At 36.1% G+C, this 18433-nt stretch overlaps 1 protein-coding gene across 5 annotated transcripts in view; it reads left to right on the top strand.

Moving 5' to 3' along the window:
* PHF3 (PHD finger protein 3) overlaps positions 1 to 18433 on the top strand; it is a 99845-nt gene that overhangs the window by 5890 nt on the left and 75522 nt on the right. For 3 of the 5 annotated variants that reach the window (XM_081250778.1, XM_081250776.1, XM_081250777.1), the window contains exon 2: positions 7080 to 7348. The exons of the other annotated variants lie outside the window; for them this stretch is intronic. In XM_081250778.1, coding sequence (XP_081106904.1) covers positions 7105 to 7348 — 244 coding nt within the window. In that variant the 5' untranslated portion in view covers positions 7080 to 7104. The remainder of the gene's footprint in view (positions 1 to 7079; positions 7349 to 18433) is intronic. 5 annotated transcript variants of the gene reach the window in all.

Here is an 18433-nt window from a genome sequence, read left to right as displayed (position 1 = left end):
AAAGGATTTAGATATTGCATAAACTTAATTGATAAAGCAGCTACAGGGTTTGAGAAGACTGACTCCAATTTTGAAAGAAGTACTGCAGTGGGTAGCATGCTGTCAAACAGTGTGTCGTGCTGTAGAGACATTGTGGAAGGAAGAGTCAGTCATTGCAGCAGACTTCATTGTCTTCTGGTTTCAAGAAATTGCCACAGCTGTGCCAGCCTTGAGCAGCCACCACCCTGATCCGTCAGCGCCACCAGCATCGAGGCAGGACCCTCCACCAGCAAGACGATTACAGCTTGCCGAAGGCTCACATGATGGTTAGCATTTTTTAGCAATAAAGTATTTTTAACTAAGTTTTGTACATTGTTTTTTTAGACATAATGCTATTGCATACTTAATAGACTACAGTATATTGGAAACATAGCTTTTATATGCGCTGGGAAACCAAAAGATTGGTGTGACTTGCTTTATTGCATGCAATATTCACTATTGTGGTGGTCTGGAACCGACACTGCGGTATCTTTGAGGTACATCTGTCCTGGGTGTGTGACCTACACAATGGTCTGGGCCTCAGTTTGCTCCTCTGCAAAATAGAAGTAATAATTGCACCTACCTCACAGGGTTGTTGTGAGAAACTGATGAGATTCGCACACAGTATAGTTAGCACAGGGCCTGGCACATAGTACATGCTCAGTACATGTTAGCTTGGTCTGTTATTACTTAGGCCATAGTGTTGATGACTTGTACTGTTTCTGTGGTTAATCCAAACTGCTAGAGCCTCTCATAATGACAATAGGGAATGGTTGTAAACTTTGAAGGTAATTTTCATACTAATAGCTAAGTAATTCTGCTTTCGCCAGTCTCAACTTGTACTCGATAGCTCTTTTTCTAGGTTTTTAGGTCTGCTTTGGTCTTAGTATGGCAGTCATCTTGGATTCTTATATATTCTTTTTACCTGATAAATTCAGGAACACAGTTAACGATCCTTGTTTTTTTCTTATGTAGTCTTGCCAGTAGATTCTAACCAATGAAACTGGACCAGAATTTGAAATGGGTGTGTAGAGCAGGTGATGGGGTTGCATTGCTTCTAGAATTGTACTTTTTAGAAATGTGTTATACCACACGTCTTAACCATTTAGTGATTTTCCTTGACTTTGTCTTGGAAGGATAACTTACTCATCTTTAACATTGTTATATCATGGTGGTGAAGAACTGACCTTTGTGTCAGCGGATTTGAGTTCTTGCTTTGTCATTTATTTATTCTGTAATATTGGGTGTAACTTTGCTAAGCTTTAGCTTTTCTCTTATAAATTGAAAATAATAATAATAGCTGCTTAATTGTGTGGCTGTGAAGTTTAATGACATTATACATTTAAGTTAGCACGGTGCCTGGCACATAATAAATAGTGAATTTAACTGTGTGAAGAGATAATGCAGGGCAGTGGTAAGTGCATTGACTTTTTTTTTTTTTTTTTGCGGTACGCGGGCCTCTCACTGTTGTGGCCTCTCCCGTTGCAGAGCACAGGCTGGACATGCAGGCTCAGCGGCCACGGCTCACAGGCCCAGCCGCTCCGCGGCATGTGGGATCTTCCCGGACCGGGGCACGAACCCGCGTCCCCTGCATCGGCAGGCAGACTCTCAACCACTGCGCCGCCAGGGAAGTCCTGCATTGACTTTTGAATGAAAATTTTTGCGTTCAGATTTCAGCTCCACCACTTACTATAGCAAGTAATTTAACCTCTCTGATTCCAGTTTTATTTATTTTTGTATAATCAAGATTATAATATAGCATTGTTGTGAGAAATAAATTAATAAATGTAGAGCAGAGTTTCTTAACCTCAGCACTGTTTTTTGGCTGGCTAATTCTTTGTGGTGGGGCTTTCCTAGTGCGTTGTAGTATGTTTACTAGATGCCAGTAGCATGCTCTCCAGTTTTGATGACCAAAAATGTCTCCATTTTCGAATTAAGCCACATGTCCTCTGGAGAGGCTTAATCACCTCTGATGCTCTGATGGAGAACTAATGTAAAGCATGTCGACCGTTGCCTGGCCTGAAGTTAGAGCACATTAAGTCTTATATATTATCATTGTTTTAGTAGTGGTACCTTTTTTTTTCCTACTGCTCCTACTATTGCCTGTTAGAAATTTGCTAATAGTGAGCATGCCTGATGAATTGACAGCTTCATTCAATCTGTGGTGTAGGGGTCGGAAGGCAACAAGCAGTTCCATTCTCAGTGCCTTTGCATTTAGGTCTTTGCCTGAATTGCTGTTCCCCATTTATGCGTGGATCACTCCCTCATTTCAGGTTTTGGCTCACCTGTTGCCCTTATTAGCAAGGCCTTCATTTACTGTCTTACATAGAATGCTCTCCTTCTCCCATCACTATTACAGTGTTTAATTATTCTTCATAGATTTTATAATCTCCTGATATATATTTGTTCCCCCACCAACATACTCATACACGCGCGCGCGTGTGCACGTGCCTTCTATAGCTTTAGTGACTTATTGGTAGGCTTATTCTGTGCAGTTTTTAAGGAAGATATGATAAAATGCATAGTTTTACTTTCAGGATGTTTTTGAGAAGTTGTGGTAGTCAATTTTAGTTTGCTCTTAATTTAAAGGGGATTTTGGTAGAAGCGTAATTTTTTTCCCCTGTTGGTGTTTTCTAAATCTTTTTGCATTCTATTCATACACGAAACACTTAGAAAACAATATACACTGGTTTTATCAGTGTAAATGAAATTTGGCTGCAGTATAGTTCTCTGAGTGACAGATGAAGCAAGTGGGAAGTATCTCTGGACTCAGATTAAATTTTATTCAGGGTGTTAGTACTGATAATTATTTTTAGTTGTATTCTGAGTCTTTCTAAATGGTCCATTAGGACCAAACTCTGGCATTCATAATTAGCACCTGCTGTTCTTTTGCCTGGAGTAGCCTCTGGACCTTTAGGACCAATCTCACATGTCACCTGCTTAGCCTTTCTTGGCCTCATGGATTTTACCTTTCTCTGTGGTACTGAGAGCCCTTCAGTATGACACTTTCATATTTTGTTGTGATGTTTATATGTTGTATTTGTTTATATGTCCATACTTGATTTTGGATTATGAGTTCCTTGAATTTGAGACTGGGGTTTGTTTCACTGGTATACTTATGATGGTACTTTTTTTTTTTTTTGATAGTACTTCATAGTAGATACTTGATAAATACATGAATAAATGAGTAATTTTGAATTAAGCAAATTATCCAATTTGACTTAGCTGGATACATCCTATTGTCTGCAAACTTGAGGTGTGACTGTGAACCCATAAGTAATTTCTGATTTTAGCATGTATGTATTCCCAAGTTAATAGCATCAATTCAGTTGCATACATGCATATCATTAGCCTCTCGAAATACTTCCTAGATAGGTTTGTTATGTTCTATTATGTTTTAATTATTAAATTTGTAATGCGAAATGTAAGGAAATATTTAAGTAAAATTTCAGTGTAAGAAACAGGAATTTGTTAGTTTATTTATTTACTTATTTTTTGGCTCTTTTGCGCGGCCTCTGGGATCTTAGTACCCCAACCAGGAATTGAAACCGGGCCCTCAGCAGTGAAAGTGCAGAGTCTTAACCACTGGACCTCCAGGAATTTGTTTAAATCAAGCAATTTGTTTAACAGACACACTGAATCATCTCTTAAATTTCTCAATTAGAACGATTATCTTTGTCTATCTACATGGCTAGGTATTTCAAGACATTGTATTTTAGGTTAGTGTTCATTTTTTTTTTTAAGACCTTATTTTGGAGTAGTTTTAGATATATAGAAAAATTGCAAACTGTCGAATTCCCATATACCCTTTATCTAGGTTTCTTGATTGTTCCATCTGACATAATGCTAATGTCTTTATCAGAACTAGAGGTTAACATTAGTGTTAACTGAACTCCAGACTTTATTCTGATTTCACCAGTTTTGTTCTTCCACTACCGTCCTTTTTCTGTTCCATGACCCAAGTCAGGATACCACATTGCGTTTAGTAGATTAGTGTGTTCGTGTGAAGCAAGGTTCATATTTCTGCAGTTGGCTAACGTTTGTCTTACAATTCAGCATGGAGAGTTTTAATTTTATTTTTGATACATTGAGCACTTGATATCTAAAACTGATTTTTTAAAATAAATGACTTTTATATTTCCATTCATTGTCACTTCTAAGGTAATCTTGCGATATGGCTGTATACTGTGATTTTGGGCATTCTTCCTTTGGAATTGGCTCCAGAGCCTGTTGGAACGACTTAAGAAAATTCAGTCTTACCAATTTATAACAATTTCACAAAACAGTTCTGTAGAAATTGTTTTCTTTGGACCCATAAGTTTGGGGTGCTTTATACCATATTTTGTCTTGTAAGATCCCCAGTTGCATTGGCATATTAAAGGTGTCTTGCACAGTGGTAGCTGGTTAGTGAACACTTTTTGAATAAATTAAAGGTATTAAAGAAACGTAACTTTGTTATACCAGTCTTTCTCGACATTTGACACTTTTATGCTAATCTGTTTATTTAATCCAGGGCAACACACTTTATATAAATCATACTAGTTTTGGCCGAAAAAAAAAACCACCCATACTGGAAAATGAGGTTCACCCATCTTATTTACAGTATGCATTACTTTTTTTTTTTTTTTTAAATTGATCTTTAAAGACTAAATATTGTCTGTCTGCTATTGAGATTAAAAAGTATGCCACAAGCTCTGAAGGCACGTTTTAGTAAAAGAGTTTGGGATGATTCACTAATAGTATCATTGAAAAAACAATATATTGCTCATTTAGATCACTCTTTAGAATGGGCTGGTTTTCGGTATAGCTAGGTGATTTCGAGCCGTGTAACTGTACCTTCTGAATGTTGTGAATGTCCCCACCACTTAAACGTACACAGGCAGAAGTTGGTGCAACAGAAAGACTAACCTCAGGTGAAGTTTGTAAAATTTCCCAGACTTGTGTTGCTATGGGAATGAGTGTGTTGTCAGTAGATTCAGCATATTGTTCTTATGAGGAAAGTCAACCATTTGTTTCTAGAGCTGGAATTGCCTTTTTTCTTTGTTTCATCTGGGATGCAACTCTGAAGATGAGGTTGTTTCGGGTTGTGGTAAACTTTGGATTCCAGCATATTCAGATAAACAAATTTGTTGATAGTTCTAGCTGATTAATTTTGTAGATATTTAGTAATGTTTTTGTAAGTTATTTTTAATTACCAGAAATTTATTATACTAAAATTTCTTTGGAACCTAAAAACGTATTAGTGGAAGTATTGGTGATATATGATAATTGAGCCTTTCTTAGGTACTGAGATCAGATAGTTTCAGGGAATTAAAACTTTTCCTGACTTTTCATCACCATTGTAGCTCACAGTTTTCTCTAAATGTTATAAAGAATGCATGTAAGATAATCAGCTAATCAAACAGTTCACATTTTATTTCAGTGCTTTATTAATATTTCAATGTAAATAAGTTGCAAAATTTGAGAAGAGATACTGAAATCCTATATTTAGCAGAGGATTAACTTTTGTGAGAATGAGGAAATTTTCTTTCCTTTTCTTTAAATTTTAAATTGAGTTACAGTGAACTGCATCCATTTAAAATGAACGGATTGGTGAATTTTGGTGGGTATATACACTCATAAACCACTACCACAATCCAGATTTGGGACATTTTCATCGTCTTCCATATATTCCTGTTCCTTTGCAGTCAGTTCCCTCTCTTATCCAAGGCCCCAGGCAGCTACTGATTAGTTGGAAAATGTTTTTAAAGAAGAACCTTTAATGAGTCAAATCTTGTCAATTTCTAGCTTTGTAGCTCAGTGTGAAAGGGTAGAGTTACCAACTTGGGCTATGTAGCCTTGAAACCTGGGTTTGAATCTTTGGCTCTTTTTTGTGACTTTGGGGAAGACGTTTAAACTATTTAAATGCATTTTGTCTACAAAACAAGGATAGTAATAGAGTGTATTGTTTATTATCACTGGGCATAAATGAATTAAAAATGTAGGTGAAATGTTCAGCAGCATATAATATATACCTGGTAAATTGTATAATATTTTTGAACTTCATATTCTCTCATTTTTATAGGGGAAAGAATTCAAGGACAGTTTGAGGAAATTTTGGTAGATTTGGAGCTAAGAATTTTGGAATCCAAGAATTTCTGGGTTAATTAGTGGAATTTTCTAGCTAACTGAATATCACTAGATTTTATTTAGTTGACTTGCCCACCACCCAAAATACATTGGTTCAGTGTCTCTGAAACCAACTTTTGATAATTGAGGCTCTTCCGGAGCATGAAGTGACCTTTGCTGAGCAATGCCTGGAGTGTAGGTATAGTTCAAATAGGAGATCAGCTCCATATCTTTATAGACAGTACATAACTCACTAAAATAAATGTAAGTCTCTGATATATTGGTTTGTCATTTATCTCATTTTATCTTAAAAGTGGTGCCCCCCCCCCACAATGTGTGTATGTGCACGTCTGTGCCTGCGTGTATGTAGTTTTTTGAGTTTTGATTTGTTGGATTTAGTTAATAGTTTCTTTACGTTTTTTCTCCTTACTCCTACAAAAAACCCTTTTTGTCTTTCTTTAAATAATTTAAATGCATTGTAAATAAGACAAGGCTATTTTACAGTTTTAATAGGTATGGGACAATAATTTAAATGATTTGGTTTTAGCTCTTTTATATGGATTTTTATTAATCAGTGTCTGAGTCTTAATTTATGAAAAGATTATGGTTAAAAACATATGGTTTTTATGGTTTAAGCCATGTAATTCTTTCAAATATGTCAAATTAATGGATTATATATATAGTTTTTTTTTCCCTAAAAAAGTGAATTAAGTAAACATTTAATAGGATCTCTGGTAAAATGAAATTTTACATGCATGATGAAGAAACATTGTGTAGCAAAGATTCATTCTACATGTCCAAATGTATATTCTAAAAGCAGTGAGGATCTTTTTTTAAACCATTCAGAAATACCAAACTGTGTTCTAGACTCAAAACTATTAAAATAATTTGGTTTTAGGTGATTATCAATTGATAGCTTTATTTCTTATGGTATTTTTTTTGTCTTTCTATAGGGCTGAAAGACACACAGAAGTCTTCATGGATATAGTTGATACATTTAATCATTTAATTCCTACTGAACACTTAGATGATGCCCTATTTCTAGGATCCAACCTGGAGAATGAAGTCTGTGAGGATTTTAGTACAAGTCAAAATGTCTTAGAGGACTCGCTGAAGAACATGCTCAGCGATAAGGATCCTATGCTAGGATCTGCAAGTAACCAGTTCTGTTTGCCTGTTTTGGATAGCAATGATCCCAATTTCCAGATGCCTTGTTCAACAGGTAATTCTTACTTTTTTTTTTTTTTTTTTTTTTTTTTTTAGTCTGCAATTTAAAGTAAAGATTTTTTTTTTAGATGAGGGTAGTGCATTTAGGGTTCTTTTCTTTGAATTTAGAGCTCCTTTTCTAGGCATCACAATCAGAATTTAAAATTTAAATTTTCTTCTAAGGAATGTGGAATTATCTTCAAGGATATTGTGGCTATAGATAGGGTTACCGTATAATTTGTTGTCCAGAATGGGATGCTTTTTTGAGAAGCATAGGGGGTGCTGTTAATAATTACATCATGACAACAGGTCACGATTGGGACTCTCTCTATCAAATAGGGATTGCCTTGCCAATGGGGACGTGATGTCATCCCAGGCCTATTGGAGTCAAGGGGAATGGCTGAATTGACCTTTTTCAGTGTCCCTCCCTGCCCTTCAAATGTAATACATTGTGTGCTCCCATTTCAGATCTTTTAGTATTTACTTGTATCTCAAAACCAGAGAAAGAACTGTAGACCTTTGCTGTCCAACATAGCAACCACTAGCCACTTATAACTGTTGGCCTAATTGGAGATGAAATGAGTCTGGCCCTAATTGGAGATGTGCTGTAAAATGCACATTTGATTTCACTGTGAAAAAAAGATTGTAAAATATTTCATCAAGTTTTAAAAATGTAGATTCACGTTGAGGTGATATTTTTGGTGAAATAAAATATTGTATTAAAATTAATTTCACCTGTTTTTACCTTTTTTTTTTAAGTGGCTCCTTGAACATTTAAAATTACTTATGTGGCTTGCATTATATTTCCATTGGACAGCACTGCTTTAGGATCTATAGTTGAAGTAACTGAAAGATAGTAACTTTCAGAGGATAACAACTTTCTGTAGGTCTAATCAAATTCTTAATAAGAGATTACTTCAGAGATACATTACTATGTGGAAAAAATATGTAGGTGTTCCTTTATAAAGCAAAGAAGATATTACAACAAACTTTGGAGCAATTAGCTATTCTGTAAGCTAAAATTAGACAAAGGAAAATCAGCTTCACATGGAGAAGTTAGGCTTTTTTCTCCTCTCCGTTCCCTAGAGTAGTTCAGGTTTACGTGGTGATGTTCAGTTTTTCAATAACTCTAGACTTTTTCTGCACTACAGTTTTCCAGTATTTTTCATTTCCTTTTAATATTTTCTACGTAATATTTTGATATAATAATACTTAAAGTCTGGTTTAGGTGGCCTGCTATTCATCAGATTTGTCAAATTTCTCTGCCTGAAGACTCAACACTTTGGCTTCTAGGAATTTTTTCATTTTAACGACTCCTTAATACTGAAGTCTTTTGAATTGTTTGTTAATAATGGTATATCTCTGAATTATATACATTGTGTTGTGTTATCGCATAGGTTTACATTGTTTTTGTTGTTGTATTCTTAAATGTTTTAAAGCTTTTAAAATTTTGTTTTATGTATGCACTGTTCCTGTGTCAGTACAATATATCTAATTATTGTGAAGCACTTTTGACACTGGTTATATGCACAAAGTTTCACAGTTTAGTCTAAATTCAGGAAGAACGTTTATTGAATACATATGTGCTTATTACTAGAAATACAGTAACCGTTTCAGGGATGTTATATTGGGCCTGGAACTGGCAAATGTATCATCCTTTTAGACTTTCTTATAGAATTACAACCCCTTAGAAATACTGGTATTCTTACTTGCAGTCTTTTTTTTTTTTAATTTCTGTCGATGTGAAAAGTTTTTCATATGAAAAGTCTCTTTGGTTGAACATTTCTTTTGCTAATAGAAGACTTAGAACATCTTTATTGAAGTACTTAAATATTTTTGAGGCCTGATTAATATTTGTGTACGATTTCATTGTAAACTAACTTTTTTATTTAAGAATCTATAAGTAGAAATATTTTCTCAATTCTCGTATTTTAAATTTGTTTGCTACAATTATTTATCTTGCTTTTAAAACAACTATTTGTGTTAATATATATGATATATATCTATACGCTTTTAAGATATGTAAGGGAATATGTGGGGGAAACTTAAAATTGTAAAGCTCTTTATAGGATTGCTTAGATTTCATTGTGCCATCAGGCAGGGGATTTATTTTGATTGTTTCAAAGTTCCTTTTGCCCTTTGGGATATTTGGTTTGGTAAAAGGCCAGCATATTTTCTAATGATAGCAAACTGGAAAACATTAAAATTAAAAAAAAAATGTTTTGAAATAGAAATTCTGTTGTAAACTATTTAGTGAAAACCATACATGGACACCTTTTGTAAGTTTCCGCTATTCACAAACGGCTTCATCTTTTTGCTATAAAATAAAAATGACATAGTTCTTACCCAGATGTTTGTACTTGGCCCTATACGTTTTTACTACTTGTCTTGACTGATGCATAGCAGGGAAATGGCTGTGTCGGTATTCCTCAGGCCATTGAAAGCTATAGATTATGGTTATATTGTAACCTTGGTCTTAACAGTGCGAAAGGTAGCAAACAATAACTGCTGTCTTGTTCTTTACTCTTCTGATGTAGGTTGGTTTGCTGTAGTTGTTAAAGACCAGTTGTTGAATGTCTTGCATTATATTTCAGCTGTCTCCAGAAATCATAGGGAAGCTTTAACAATTACAAAAATAGGAAAGACAATGGTAGATCCCTTTCAGTGCTCTGCAGGTGCACAAACGTTAAGATGCTTATTGTTTCATTTTGAGAGACAATAAATAGATTGCTGATCCTCTTTTTGAATGCTTTTGACTCCATAAAGGATTTCTTTATGTAAATGCAGTGTTTGCATATGGTTTTTAGATTTACCCAGCAATACATTTTATTTATTTATTTATTTTTTAAAATATCCTTATTGGAATATAATTGCTTTACAATGTTGTGTTAGTTTCTGCTGAACAACAAAGTGAATCAGCTTTATGTATACGTGTATCCCAATATCCCCTCCGTCTTGAGTCTCCCTCGCATGCTCCCTATCCCACCCCTCTAGGTCGTCATGAAGCACAGAGCTGATCTCCGTGTGCTATGCAACAGCTTCCCACTGGCCATCCATTTTACATTTCGTAGTGTATATGTCAATGCTACTCTCTCACTTCGTCCCAGCTTCCCCTTCCCCCACCGTGTCCTCAAGTCCGTTCTCTACGTCTCCGTCTTTATTCCTGCCCTGCCACTAGGTTCATCAGTACCGTTTTTTTTTTTAGATTCCATATATATGTATTAGCATATGGTATTTGTTTTTCTCTTTCTGACTTATTTCACTCTGTATGACAGACTCTGGATCCATCCACCTCATTACAAATAACTCAGTTTTGTTCCTTTTTATGGCTGAGTAATATTCCATTGTATATATGTGCCACATCTTCTTTATCCATTCATCTATCGATGGACATTTAGGTCACTTCCATGTCCTGGCTATTGTAAATAGTGCTGCAGTAAACACTGTGGTACATGTCTCTTTTTGAATTATGATTTTGTCAGGGTATATGCCCAATAGTGGGATTGCTGGGTCGTATGGTAGTACTATTTTTAGTTTTTTAAGGAATCTCTGTACTGTTCTCCATAGTGGCTGTATCAATTTACATTCCCACCAACAGTGCAAGAGGGTTCCCTTTTCTCCACATCCTCTCCAGCATTTATTGTTTGTAGGTTTTTTGATGATGGCCATTCTGACCAGTGTGAGGTGATACCTGATTGTGGTTTTGATTTGCATTTCTGTAATAATTAGTGATGTTGAACATCTTTTCATGTATTTGATGGCAGTCTGTATATCTTCTTTGGAGAAATGTCTGTTTAGGTCTTCTGCCCATTTTTGGATTGAGTTGTTTGTTTTTTTGATATTGAGCTGCATGAGCTGCTTGTGTATTTTGGAGATTAATCCTTTGTCAGTTGCTTCATTTGCCAATATTTTCACCCATTCTGAGGGTTGTCTTTTTGTCTTGTTTATGGTTTCCTTTGCTGTGCAAAAGCTTGTAAGTTTCATTATGTCCCATTTGTTTATTTTTGATTTTATTTCCATTACTCTAGGAGGTGGGTCAAAAAGGATCTTGCTGTTATTTATGTCATAGAGTGTTTTGCCTATGTTTTCCTCTATGAGTTTTATGGTGTCTGGCCTTACATTTAAGTCTTTAATCCATTTTGAGTTTATTTTTGTGTATGGTGTTAGGAAGTGTTGTAATTTCACTCTTTTACATATAGCTGTCCAGTTTCCCCAGCACCACTTATTGAAGAGGCTGTCTTTTCTCCACTGTGTATTCTTGCCTCTTTTATCAAAGATAAGGTGACCATATGTGCGTGGGTTTATCTCTGGGCTTTCTATCCTGTTCCATTGATCTGTATTTCTGTTTTTGTGCCACTACCATACTGTCTTGATTACTGTAGTATAGTCTGAAGTCAGGCAGCCTGATTCCTCCAGCTCCGTTTTCCTTTCTCAAGATTTCTTTAGCTATTCAGGGTGTTTTGTTTTTCCATACAAATTGTAAAATAGTTTTCTCTAGTTCTGTGAAAAATGCCATTGGTAATTTGATAGGGATTGCATTGAATCTGTAGGTTGCTTTGGGTAGTATAGTCATTTTCACAATGTTGAGTCTTCCAGTCCAAAAACATGGTAAATCTCGCCATCTGTTTGTATCATCTTTAATTTCTTTCATCAGTGCCTTATAGTTTTCTGCATACAGGTGTTTTGTCTCCTTAGGTAGGTTTATTCCTAGGTATTTTATCCTTTTTGTTGCAATAGTAAATGGGAGTGTTTCCTTAATTTCTCTTTCAGATTTTTCATCATTAGTGTATAGGAATGCAAGAGATTTCTGTGCATTAATTTAGTATCCTGCTACTTTACCAAATTCATTGATTAGCTCTAGCAGTTTTCTGGTGGCATCTTTAGGATTTTCTATGTATAGTATCATGTCATCTGCAAACAGTGACAGTTCTACTTCTTTTCTAATTTGGATTCCTTTTATTTTTCTTTTCTTATTGCCGTGGCTAAAGCTTCCAAAACTATGTTGAATAATAGTGGTGAGAGTGGGCACCCTTGTCTTGTTCCTGATCTTAGAGGAAATGCTTTCAGTTTTTCACCATTGAGAATGAGGCTGTGGGTTTGTCACATATGACCTTTAGTATGTTGAGGTATGTTGTCTCTGTGCCCACTTTCTGGAGAGTTTTTGTCATACATGTTACCCAGTAATACATTAAAAAAAAATTCCAGTAAGTGAGGAAATTCATTAAGTGTTTGGGAAGTGTTTGATCTTGATGAACAAACCAATTATTTGTATTCTTAAAAATTCCTGTTATCCTTAAAATAAAACTAATATTTTCCCAAGTCATAGGTTCAAGATACTGACTATATTGGTTATATACTATGTGAGGAATGTATTAAAAATCATTGAAATGGTGTTTGAAAAACTGGCATTATCAGTGTCCTAAAGAAATGTTAATTTTTTCTTACTTTACAAACAAATGTATGCCCCTTTTATGTAGACAGCTATGATTAATAAGTGTGAAACAAATCTTGTATTTATGAACCATTTCTTTACATGGTATATTGAATAGAAATGTTCAGTGGCTGTAATTTGATTTAGTTCTTTAAGACCAGGAAGATGGGCGCACTGTAGATAATACGGATATTCAGAGCAGCCTGTCATTTACGTAGTGCTTGTAGCTACTGCATCCTTCAGTGAAACCAAGATGTCCTTTCCAGGCTATATCATGGCTTACAAAACCATTATTCACTAAAAATAAAAAATAAAAAAAAAATAAAAAATCCCTCCTGTAGCATGATTTTTGGAGATTAAAAACAACAAACAGTCATTGAATTCAGTATCTTACATATTTGTTAAGAGTTGATTCATATTGTGTATTTAAGTGTTTTTTCAGTTGTATAGAAATTCATATTGTTTAGTTTTTTCAATTGTAAATTTCTCCTAGCATGCATATGTGATAGTTGTTTCCTATCAGGAATGCCATTGATAATATATAACATCAAGTAGCATTGTTTAATAAGAAGTTTAGCTTGTGCTGCCTTTCTTCCGAGCAAAGTATTGTTAATGCATGTTAAGACTGGTTTTACAAGTTTTTTAGCAGTAGTGTGATTTGATCCTTTTTTTAGCACACAGATTTTTAATTTAATCATAGCTCTGTAGTTTGGGGCTTCTTCATCATTAGAGGCAGAATTCATCTGTGTAATATTTTACAAATTATGGTACTTGTTCTGAAAAGATGATTGTTGTCCTTTTGCATCATTGAGATTTGTTTTAAAAGGTATTTATAAGTTTTCATGGCTTCGTGCTTCTCTTGGACAACATTTCAAGTCAGTACGTTGAGCTAAACACGGTGGACCCCTGGTCCAATAAAATTCAGTTGTCAGATATTAATTATTGTTTTCCTTATTTGTACTTTATTTGTGGGGGCAGCAAACTCTTTGTGCAAATTTATTACACCTGTCGATCCAGGTACACATATACATTCATTACGTATTTGCACTGGGGTCTTTTTTTCACTGTTTTTATTACTCTGAGTAGTAGTGTTTATGGATTTTTTTAAACTTATGTGCCTAATGAACATCTTTTTGCCATTGATCTTATTTTTGAGAGTTGCATTTGAACAAGAAGATACAAATTTAGTACATGTAAAGTAGTCATGCAAATGAGATGAACATATATTGGTTAAGATAAAGCATATGCTCTTCAGTTTGGATGTTAGTGGCGTGTAACTGATTAGCCTTGTAAGAACATTCATAGTCTTTAAGAATAGAACTTTATTTCTATAAGATTGATCATTAATATTATATATTTTGAGTTATACTTAGAGGGGTTTTGGTGCAAGTGGGTGTGTATAGAAGAGAGCAACCAGAAAAGAGAGGCAAAAACACCTTGTAGAATTAGTGGAGAAGAGAAACTGCTGGAAAGTTGAAGGAGTAGGACATGACAGCAGCCATAGATCCTTGGAAGTTTGTCCCATTGGTAAGAGACTTGACTTCTTTACGGAAAGTGGGAAAGAGCTAGATCCAGTAGGTTGCAGTTAGAGGGAGACAGAGTTTGATTGGCTAAAAGGAAGGACTTGGGGTTCCCTCACATAGAGTAATAGGTTCCCAGGGGACATGGGATTTACACTTTTGCTGGGTATGACCACCTTGACCAGCGTATTGTATTTCATTGGGGATTCATGTCTCATATAGTTTTTTTTTTTTTTTTCGGTATGCGGGCCTCTCACTGTTGTGGCCTCTCCCGTTGCAGAGCACGGGCTCTGGACGCGCAGGCTCAGCAGCCATGGCTCACGGGCCCAGCTGCTCCGCGGCATGTGGGATCTTCCCGGACCGGGGCCCGAACCCATGTCCCCTGCATCCGCAGGCGGACTCTCAACCACTGCGCCACCAGGGAAGCCCCTCATATAGTTTTTGTTAGGTGACTTTTTATGGTCAGTGTCCTCCTAGAGTCCTCTGTCATTGTGTGTTCTAACATAAAGTGTCTCTGTTTTCTTTATTAGAAATTAGATTGTTTGCTTTAATTCTAAATCTCATTTGTAGGCTTAATGTATTTCATTGCTTAATACAACTTTAAAAGCATAGTAATAACTATATTTATGTAAGCAACTTTCATTGCTCTTAATTCACTCTGTTTCTTTCCATCTTATTTCTTCTGCTCTATGTTCAGTTTAGACATTTTAAATAGTCAGTTCTGGGCCTCCCTGGTGGCGCAGTGGTTGAGAGTCCGCCTGCCGATGCAGGGGATACGGGTTCGTGCCCCGGTCTGGGAGGATCCCATATGCCGCGGAGCGGCTGGGCCCGTGAGCCATGGCCGCTGGGCCTGTGCGGGAGAGGCCACAACAGTGAGAGGCCCGCATACCACAAAAAGAAAAAAAAAAAAAATAGTCAGTTCTTCTCAAACAGGTAGTTTTCATTAATCACTGCTACAAGTGATCCTTACTACCAAAATAACAGAATTGAACTCAGAGATAAAACAAATAAGCCCTTTAATACCAACACTAAAATATCACTTTCTAAATTCAGAAAATGCAGAGAGAGGGAATTTTTGGCACAAGGCTAGAGTTTTCCAGTTTATGGTTTTAGTTTGTATATTTTGTGGCCTTTCTTTGTTTTACCTCTATTTGATTCAGTTGACTTTTGCTTTCCTTAGCTTGATATAGTATAAAGCAGAACGTATTTTAATTTTACTTTGCATTGACTGAGCATTTAATTTTCTGTCTTTTAAATTAAAAATGTGGAATAAAATTAATCATGTCTTCATCACTATGCCCCTAATATCTTTCCGTTTCTTCCTTTCACCTGTTATTTACAGTTCACTCTGTATTACTATTTTTTAGCTTGCATTTCTGTGCTGTTGTATAGCAGGCCTCTTTATCCACGGTCTTGGGCATGCTTCTGGAGTTACTCAGTCCTCCTGCCTCCCAGCGCCCTCTGTCGCTGTCCTGTCCCTATCTGGGTTTGCCGTTCTCCAGGCCTGTCGCACGTCTGTCGTCCCTAGTGTCGTTGCTGCCCTCCTTGAGTGGAGCTGTTGTCCTGGATTTCATCTCCTCTCTCTATCTTTGCCCTCTTAATGCCATTCTTAGTGCCTTACGAATATTATTACACGTGACTAATAATTTGCCTTTATAGAGAAAACAATTGATTATCACCTTTTCTTAAGATTTTGTGTCTGATGTTGCTGATGGGTTGGTTGCCTGGGTTTGTATAAGGCTTGTTGCTTTGTCAGGTGGCCTTTTCTGCACCCCCATTTTAGGATCTTCTTATCTTTTGGTGTTTAGTCTTTGACTTATTTTTGCTGGCACTTGGTGGGCCTTTTCAATTTGGAGAGTGATCGGTTCTGGGAAATTTTCTGTGTTTTCTCTGCAAACTCCTAGGAGATGTTGGCCCTTCTGGATTAATTGCCCATGTTTCATGTCTCTTTCTTGCATCTTTACCATCATTTTGCTCAATGTCTTTTTAGAGATTCACTGCCATATTTTCCATCTCTTTGAATATTTAATTTTGACAGTCACTATTTCTAAGAAGTCTTCTGTTCTCTTTATTCATACCATTTTAAAGTAGTGTTCTGTGTCATAAATATATGTAAGAGTTTCTTTATAGTCTGAATTCATTTTCCTATTTGTTTATTTTGATGTTTCCCATAGTGTTGCAACCTTTCCCCAAATGATTATTTTTGGTTGCTTGTTGTTTAAAATGGGAGGAAATAGGAAGTTTAAATTTTGCCTTCACATACATGAGTGCTCTTAAGATCAAGGCTCTAGAAAAATTGGGATAAGTTTTCTTTCTTTTTTTTTAAGTTCTTTTAAAAGAACAAAGGAGATAGTAGGTATTTAGTAAATTTTTTAACTGAAAAAAAAAAGTAAAAGGAAAAGAATACAAGGAACAGAAAGAAGTAGGGTAGTGGGACCAGAGGTTAAGATAGTAAATAAAGTGCTGTCTGCAGGTGGGGTACAACTTTGGCTCTCAGATTTTTAGCAGTTGTGGAAGAGGAAAACAGGTAAAAACAAATCTGGTGCCCAGGAAAAGGAAGACTATTTCTGATACTAAAACTAGGAAGACATTTTATCCACAGTTTTATTGAGATATGATATAATAAAAGATAATCCTTAACAACATACTTTCAATGAACATAGGGCTTTTTCTTATGATATCCCTCATTATGTATCCCAGTATAAGAAGTATTACAGGGACTAATATAATGAATGGTCTGACCCAGTCCCCTATTAGATTTTAGGTTATTTTTCAAACAACTCGCCTTGGATATCATTTTTTAACACCAGATTTCTAAATATATTGAGAAATACAATGTTCTGTCTGAGAACTGTTGGGAATGCAATTATCCCCCCCCCCCCACCACCTTTTTTTGTGTGTGTGCCAGCTAAGTGCATAGACAAGCTTTATAAACAAACAGGGCTGTGATGGGATATGAAAATTTAAAGGCACTGATGGGGGCATCTGTGTGAATAGGAGGCTGCTCTGCCCTCCCCGGGTAGAGCCAAGATTTTTCTCAGAAGATGATTTTGGGACCCTCTGTAATGCATAAATAGGCAGGAGAAACCTAACTGCAGACACAAATGAAGATCATTCTGGCATAGGTGACTTTTGTTTTATAGCCGTGGTTAAAGTGGCAACTTGTTGAATAAAATTCATGGATTTCTATCCCCTTTAGTTCCAACTGATGATTCTTGCAGTTTTCTTCCCGTCATGGCAGGACTGCAGCATCCCTTGTTGCCATTTTCACCATAATCATTGCCTAGATTCTTCTAGAACTCTTTAGGCCTGTACTTTGTACTTCTACCCCTTGTACTTTTCTCTCTTCCATATTTATTTTGTTTGCTTTAGTTGAGAATGTTCTGAAAAGATTTCTGAACTGGAGCTACTGTTGTTGGTACTGCCCTCTGTGGTCTCTTCTTCCCTAAAATACCTTCTTTCTCTAATTTTGATCTTTAATCATAGACTTTTGATTATGTCTCTAAGTCCATCTTGAGTGATAAATCAGTTACTCAATGTGTAATTACATAGCAAAGAGGTAAATTGTCATGGGATGATTAATTAGAAGTTTACTAAAACAGGAATCCAAAATGATGACATTGTTCTAAACACAATTGATTTTATGCCTTTTGTCTGGTAAAGATATTTTCCCATAACCAGTTTAAGATTAGGATGAGAGCATTTTACTGCTTGGTTTGTACAACTCCAGTGAGTACCAATCAGAGAATACAGTGTGAATCATGCCCCCTTGAGTGGATAGCAGCCTAGGATAGTTTAAAGGAATGAACATTAATTTATTTTTAGATATTTTACATTAAAAAATAAGTTTATTTATTTGGCTGTGTTGGGTCTTCGTTGCTGTGTGTGGACTTTCTCTAGTTGCAGCGAGTGGGAGCTACTCTTTGTTGCGGTGCGTGGGCTTCTCATTCTGGTGTCTTCTCTTGTGGAGCATGGGCTCCAGTCACGCGGGCTTAAGTAGTTGCAGCACGCGGGCTCAGTAGTTGTGACTTGTGGGCTCTAGAGCGCAGGCTCAGTAGTTGTGACGCACTGGCTTAGTTGCTCTGCAGCATGTGGGATCTTCCTTGACTAGGGCTCGAACCTGTGTCCCCTGCATTGGCAGGCAGATTCT

The sequence above is a fragment of the Mesoplodon bidens genome (assembly GCF_964165515.1).
Source record: "Mesoplodon bidens genome assembly, chromosome: 12".
Lineage (NCBI taxonomy): Eukaryota > Metazoa > Chordata > Mammalia > Artiodactyla > Ziphiidae > Mesoplodon > Mesoplodon bidens.
Note: the sequence above shows the minus strand (reverse complement) of the source record. Positions and strands in the feature narration are given on the sequence as shown.